General features: G+C 43.1%; 1 protein-coding gene across 1 annotated transcript in view; it reads left to right on the top strand.

The window, feature by feature from the left end:
* The first annotated feature begins 4,413 nt into the window (after nt 1-4,413).
* LY96 (lymphocyte antigen 96) overlaps nt 4,414-7,752 on the top strand; it is a 28,586-nt gene continuing 25,247 nt past the window's right edge. The window contains exon 1 of the mRNA XM_059901777.1: nt 4,414-4,580. Within this exon, the coding sequence (XP_059757760.1) occupies nt 4,469-4,580 (112 nt within the window). The 5' untranslated portion in view covers nt 4,414-4,468. The remainder of the gene's footprint in view (nt 4,581-7,752) is intronic.

The following is a 7,752-nucleotide window of genomic DNA, read 5'->3' as shown; positions in this document are numbered from 1 at the left end:
TGGGAAGATCCCACATGCTGCGGAGCAACTGGGCCCGTGAGCCACAACTACTGAGCCTGCGCATCTGGAGCCTGTGCTCCGCAACAAGAGAGGCCGCGACAGTGAGAGGCCCGCGCACCGCGATGAAGAGTGGCCCCCGCCCGCCGCAACTAGAGAAAGCCCTCGCACAGAAACAAAGACCCAGCACAGCCAAAAATAAATAAATAAATTAATTAAAAAAATAATTCCTCAGATTGTTTAGAGAAAAGAAAAAAGGCTTAAAAGACTACATGAGAAAGATGACTTCTCAAGGGCATGATTTGGAGTGAGACCAAGATGTAGAAAAGGATCAGCATGCATAGGATACCATAATGATTCATCACTGAAATAAGTCTGCAGAAACAGCTCAGACCAAGGTAAGAAATATACGCACGTCCTTCCATGCCACTTTACTACCCTCTCCCCAGGCAGAGTGATCTTGGAAAGATTAGGAAGGTGGTGAGTCTCCCTCTACCTAAGGGAAGGATATTGAGTCAGTTTTATTTGAGTCTCAAAGGGCAGGGTGATCCCATTGGACCTCTGGGTTACATCAGATAGGATACCCTTTGACAATAAGATGTAATACTTTTCCTCAACGTAGATTACATCGTACTGAAAGACTTCAGCTTTTGGAAGCAAAAGTAACAAAACGGTCATTAGGTATGAATGACAGCTTTAGCTTGGACACACTTGTTAAAATTGTATTCTGATTTTTTCAGAAAAAGTGACTCTATCATCCAGATTCATTGTTTCATCTAGACCACTTGCTCTCTACTTTTATTTGGAACCAAATCCCAGACATCATAAGATTTCTTTCTTAAATATTTAATTTTGTAACTCTACAAGATAAAGACTTAAAAAAATAACAATACCATCATAATACCTAAGCTGCCCTTGACCCCAGTGTTATCAAATATCCAGTCTGCTTAAATTTCCAATTGTTTCATAATTCCCCCCCCCCCCCATTTTGTTTGGATTAAGATCTAATTAAAGTTCCCACCTTATTCACACCTATTTTCTAAGTGTCTTTTAAGACTTCTAATCTATGGGCCCTTCTATATTGTTCACTTTGTTTTTGTTTTCTTAGGCCCTGCCACACGGCATGTGAGATCTTAGTTCCCCAACCAGGGATCAAACCCGGCCCCTGGCAGCAGAAGCACAAAATCCTGACCACTGGATTGCCAGGGAATTCCCTCTTTCACTTTGTTGCCCACCCCCACCCCCCACCCCCCGGCCCCTTGCAAATCATCTGTTGAAGAAACTGAGTTTTTTGTCCTATATTATGTTTTCATGGTCTAGATTTTCTGATTATATCCCCAAGGTGTAGTTTACCATGTTTGTCTGTCTACTGTATTTGCTATAAATTGAGGCTTCATCAGGTTGAGGTTTGATTATTTTGGATAAGACTGATTCATAGCTGATGTTGTTTGTATTATTTTTCTATTGTTGCATAACAAATTGCCCCTAAAATGTAGAGGTTTAAAATATCAACAAACGTTTATGATATTGCACAGTGTCTGTTGGTCAGGTATTTGGGAATGGCTTAATTGAGGGGGTGTGGCTCAGGTACTCTCATGGGGTTGCAGTCAAGATATCAGCCGGTGCTCCTGTCATTTGAAGGCTGGGCTGGGGCAGGAGGAACTGCTTCTAAGGTGGCTCACTCACATGAATGACAAATTGGTGCTCGTCTTTTGGGAGGAGGCCTTGGTTTCTTGCCACATGGATCTCTCTTTAGAGCTACTTGTTTCCCCCAGAGCAATTGATCCAGGAGAGCAAGGTAGAGGGTAAAATGTCTTTTATGATCTACCTTGGAAGTTGCACATTATCATTGTGCAGTATTTTCTTAGTTACACAGTCACCCTTATACATTGTTGGAGGGGGCTACACAAGGATTTGCATACCAAGAAGTAAGGATCATTGGGAGCCATCTTGGAGGTTGGCTACCATGTTCATCCATCAAGAAGTATACAATGTCTTTCTGTCTCTCTCTCTGTGACGTTAGCAACTGCTAATGCTCAGTGCCCAAGTTTACTAATTCATTAGGTGTTGCAAAATGGTTATATTCTATCATTCCTTTTTCATATATTAGCTGAAATACTTCTAAAAGTAGAGAAAAGAGTATGAGAAGGCAAGGGAAACTTGCCTCTCTGTACTATTTGGTTACCAGTCGTTCAGTTTCTATAGAAAAGTCAGGATAAATGCTTGATTCTTTCCCTTTATCAGTTTTCAAAATAGAGTTGGTTTCCTAGCATCATCTGCTGATTAGACTTTAAAAAAATTATTATGAGCTTATTGATTTAAATATATTTGATGTATTTCAATTCATCGCAGTTACTATCTTATTAATGATAGTAATAGTCTACAGGTAGGCTGAATGTTCATGTCTGGAAGCTGTGAATGTTACGTTAAATGGCAAAAGGGATTTTATAGGTGGATCTTGAGTTGGGGAGATTGTTATGGATTATCCAAATGGTTCCAGTGTAATCACAGGGTCCTTATAACAGGGAGGCAGGGTATCAGAGGAGAGGCGAAGTGATGATGGAAGCAGAGAGGACAGTGCTGAACTTTGAAGATGGAGGAATGGAAGGATTGCAGCTCTCAAACTGAAAAAGGCAAGTAAACAGTCTTCCCCTGGAGTCTCCAGAAGAACTAGGTATGCTGACTCCTTGCTTTTAGCCCATTGAAACTGATTTCAGACTTCTGACCTCCAGAACTGTAAGAAAATTCATTTGTATTGTGTGTGTGTGTGTTTTCCGCATAGCATGGCTTGTGGGATCTTAGTTCACTGACCAGGGATCGAACCTGGGCCCTCGGCAGTGAAAATTAGAGTCCTAACCACTGGACTGCCAGGGAATTCCCCATTTGTATTGTTTTTTAGGGCACTAAGTTTGTGGTTATTTGTTACAGCAGCAATAGGAAACCTATCTTTGGTCAATGGGACTGTCATCAAATTGGGTGTCTAATATGATCAGATGTTTTAGGCTCATCTTGAACCTTTTCTGCCTCAGACCTGGAAACAGTAATTTCTCTAGAGTATTTGTTCCCTTTAGTGGGAAATGGTATTTCGAGACTACTAGAAGCGTTCATGGATTTGTCCTCTTTTTTTCCCCCCACTTAAAAAATATATTTTTAAATTGTGGAAAATACATATAACATAAAATTTACCATCTTAACCACATTTTTTTTTTTTGGCCGCACTGGGCAGCTTGTGGGATCTTAGTTCCCCGACCAGGGATCAAACCCATGTGCCCTGCAGTGGAATCATGGAGTCCTAACCGCTGGACCTCCAGGGAATTCTCCATCTTAACCAATTTTAAGTGTACGGTTCAGTAGTGTTAACTGTATTCACATTGCTGTGCAACAGATCTCTAGAACTTTTTCACCTTGCCAACCTGAAACAATACCCATTGAGCAACTCCCCATTTCCCCAGACTACGCCCCACCCCATGGATTTTTACCTTTAAAAAAATGGGAAAGTAGTACAGTTCTTTAGTAAAACCTTTTACAAATATGATTATTTTCCTCTAAACTTGTAGGTTTTTAAGGCCCCGACTCCATGCCATTTTTTGGCTACTAATCCCAGACCATGTCCTTTAAAGAATTTCAGGTAGCAAAGCATCTAAAGCGGTGGCTGTCTTTCTAGAACAAAGTGAGAGTTTTGGAATGAAATACATTCCACACACCAAATAATGACCATTTTAAGGTATTCCCTGGACCTGTAGTTTGCTAAAGTGAGTGCATTCTCAAGCCTGGTGAGACCCTCCCACCCACCATGCAGAACTACAGCTAATGTCCTGTGTCTGGGGTCTCATCCAGCCGGGCTCTACCCTTTGGCTGAACCTGTTGCCGAGCAGAAACACTTTGCATGAGCCTGTTCAGTTCAGAGCTTTAGGTTCTGCTCTCTGGCCATGAGAATTGTTGTATAAAGAACTTGTGGGAGGGAATTCCCTGGCGGTCTAGCGGTTAGGACTCCACGCTTCCAAGCCCAGCAGCATGGCCATAAATAAAGAAAGAAGGAATAGGAGGGGGTGCTTAGGGTTTAAAAAAAAAAAGAACTTGTGGGAGAGAGAATAGCAATGCAGAGGGATAAAGAGTGCTAGTCTTTTGATCTTCTAAAGAAGACCTACAGGCTGGTTTTTTTTACTATTGATTGGGAAGTACTGGTTTTGTTTTTAAAGCTCTGTGCTCTCATTTGTATCATGTGTTCGCAAAGAGTACATTCTGAATCATTTTCCTTTCCTCTTGCAGGAAGTGCTCAGATATTAAACACACACACACACACACACACACACACACACACACACATTCAAAAGAGGAAACAGTTGGATAGGAACTCAGAAATCATGTGACTGATGACTAAGTTAAATTTTTTCTACTTATTAAAAAGGAAGAGTCTGATGATTAGTTACTGATTGTCGTTGCATTTTTAAAGTTTTGAAGATACTGAATCATGTTCCCATTTATGCTTTTTTCCACCCTGTTTTCTTCCACATTTACTGAACCTGGAGAGAAACTCTGGATCTGCAACTCCTCTGACACAAGTGTTTGGTACTCTTACTGTGGTAAGTACGAGAGCAAAAGCAGGTACTCATAATGTCAACTGTTCCAAGGGCAAGTTTTCACAGGAACCTTTTTCCGCTGTCGCCGGGATGCAGGAAATGACCGTATGTTCCAGCTGCCGGGGAGGCTGCTGGCAGCAAAAGTGATGTCTGGTTCCTGCCCTGGGTGGATTTTCTCCATCCGTCACCGGCCTCACAGGTCTCTGAACTGTGTTGCGCTTGACCTCCAAGTGCTTCTGTCCTTTCCTGTGGTCAGCTATCTCTACCTTGAACCCAGATTCAGATTCTTCCCAGTCTGGGCAGAACTATCTGCTTCTGAGATTTTGCCTCAGGCCCAAGACTGACCAGGTCTTCTTGAGAAGGTAGAACAGTCCTAGCTGCTGCTTGGAATTGATTATAGCTCCAGGCAATGATTTTTTTTTTTCCAAGGTTATGTTGGGTGTATAACAGGTGCTCTGTAAGTGTTTCAGGCTGTGGTTTTTGAAGGCTCTTGGACTTACCTCCCTAACTGGTTGTAAGGCTGATTCTGTCAGTTACTGTGTGACCTTGAGCAAAGTCTTAGCCTCTCTGTGCCTCAGGTTTTTTATCTGTAAAGTGAAAGTGATTTTTGAACCCATTTTACAAGGATTGTTTTGAGGTAAAATTTTTAGCACAGAGCCACATAGAAACAATAATATTGATTACTTAAAAAAAAAAATCAGCCACACTCTAATTCTATTTACTGGTTGGATCACTGTTGTTTTGTTTTATCTTGTTTTGTTTAGTTTTCCCTCTTTCTCTACAAATATCTGCTGGTCTGAAAGCACAGCTTCGGGGCTTGACTACTGTTTTGGTTTGGTGCTTTGCACTGTGTTGTTCACCATAGGTTGGTTGGCCTTTTCTACCCACTAGTGATATCAGAAAGGTTTAAGGGGATGCTCCCGAAAATACTTGCTAGCTGAAATCCTCATGGGAAAAAAGGATTTATGGTCTAATCATTTGGGGGAGATTTACAAATGTACTTTGAGTTCTGAGAAGTTCTGCAATAAAGAAACCTATTTAATCCCCCAATTTTCCGTTTTATTTTGTTTTATTTTTTGAGTGTGTGTTTACAATCCTGCAAATGCACTCTGGCAAATATTAATATAAAGTTACTTCTGGGGAATTAGGGTAATTGCCAGATGTGGGAACAAGACCTAAGTGTGTGACTCGTCTCAGACTGGTGGCTTTTTTTTCTGTCTGTGATTGTGCTGAATTCCCTGAAAATTCCCCACCCCGCAAGGTCAGTTTACACTGCCCTGTTCCAGGCCCTCTTCAGCGCACTCGGCCCCCTTCTCTCCTCTCCTTTGGCGCTTCTACTCCATGCATTGATTATGCCACCTTCTCTGTGCTGTATTTCCTATGGCCTTTATTTATATAACACTTCATATTATTATTTAGCTTTTAATCTTCTAGTAACACTAACTCAATTTGTCTTCTGATTTGATTTTTGAGGAGGGATTTTATCTGTTTCTCTCCAATGCTGAGAAATTCTGTGGTCCTTTCCTGCTGCCCCACGGATGTAGGGACCGTGGTGAGCAGGTGGGACGTACAGCTAAGCGAGACCCTGCTTGTTGCCATGCCCCTCTCCCCTGCCCCTGCCACGTCAACCTTTCCCTGCCTTAGAGAATCCGTCCTGGCTGAGATGGAAATGCGTCATTTGTGGGAAGCACTGATCCCTCTAGGTATTATTGTCAGGATGTTGGTGACGACAATTCAGTCCTTTCTGTGAGGATGATTCCCATTTGGCCAAGCTACTGGGCATACACAGTATACCTGTTTGCTGGGGCTGCCATAAAAAACATCACAGACTGGGTGGCTTAAACAGCAGAAATTTATTTCTCACAGTTCTGGAGGCAGGAAATCCAAGATCAAGGGTCAGCAGGTTTGGTTTCCTTCTGAGGCCTCTCTCCTTGGCTTGCAGATGGCTGTCTTCTTGCCATGTCTTCAAATGGCTTTTTCTCTGTATGCACTCATTCCTGGTGACTCCCTGTATGTCTAAATCTCCTCTTCTTCTAAGACACCAACGGTATTGGATTAGGGCCTACCCTAATGACCTCATTTTAACTTAATCACCTCTTAAAGGCCCTGTCTCCAAAGACAGTTACATTCTGAGGTACTGGGGATGAGAACTTCAACATATGAATTTAAGGAGAACACAGTTCAGCGCATAACATACAGAAATGGCAAGAATTGGCTGTTTTATCCTCCACCTTTGGAAAAGGCAGAAAATGTGGCTGTCTGAGTCAGTCCACAGAGCCCTGGACACACACCGTCCGCAACCTAGAGTTCTTAGACTCAGCTCTAACCTTTTTTTGGCTATGGATAGTCCTGAAACTTAAGGAATTAATGGATTATTTAATTAAACCAATATTCACTGAGCATCTGGCATGTGCCTGTTCTAGACACTGAGGATATTATCTAGCAGTGAACAACAAGACAAAAGTCACGGCCCTCCTGGAGTTTCGATCAGTGAAATATTCAGCATGTCAAATGGTGGTGATTGCTGTGAGAGAAAAATAAAGCAGGGGAGGGGATAGAGAGTACAGAGATGGGGATGGGGGTTGCATTTTAAATTAGGACGGGCAAGGAAGGCCTTACTGAGAAGGTGATGTTTAGCGAGGACAGGAATAGTTGAGGGAGTGAGCCACGCCCATATCCAGCAGAAGGGGTGGAGGGAAGAGCAAGCACAACGGCCTTGAGGTGGGAACACGGCTGGTGATGGAGGGATAGCAAGGAGGCCAGTGTGGCTGCGATGGAATGAGTGTGGGGGCAGGTAGCAGAAGATGACATAGAAGGGAATGGGCAGAGGGTGAGGGCCATGTAGGTCAGGGAACGACTTTATCTTTTACTATGAGCAAAGCCTGGTCTGACTCCTGGGTTGATAATAATCTGTAAGGCGGCAAAGGTGGAAGCAGGCGACCTGTTGGGAAGCTGTTGCAGTAATCCAGGTGAGCGAGAGAATGGTGACTCGGACCGGAGGGGGAGCAGTGGAGGTGATGAGGAGGGGTCTGGTTCTGGAAGTATTCTGTAGATGGAGCCGACAGGACTTGCTGACTGATTGGACGTATGGTTGCAGCATGGTCCTCCCAGCTAAGTGAGTGTATCTTGGCATCTGGAGGGTCCCCCCCAACTCCAAGCAGGCCAGCCTCTTTAC

This window comes from Balaenoptera ricei, chromosome 17 (genome assembly GCF_028023285.1).
Source record: "Balaenoptera ricei isolate mBalRic1 chromosome 17, mBalRic1.hap2, whole genome shotgun sequence".
Classification (NCBI taxonomy): Eukaryota; Metazoa; Chordata; class Mammalia; order Artiodactyla; family Balaenopteridae; genus Balaenoptera; species Balaenoptera ricei.
The sequence above is the reverse complement of the archived record's forward strand: the minus strand, read 5'-3'. Positions and strand labels throughout refer to the sequence as shown.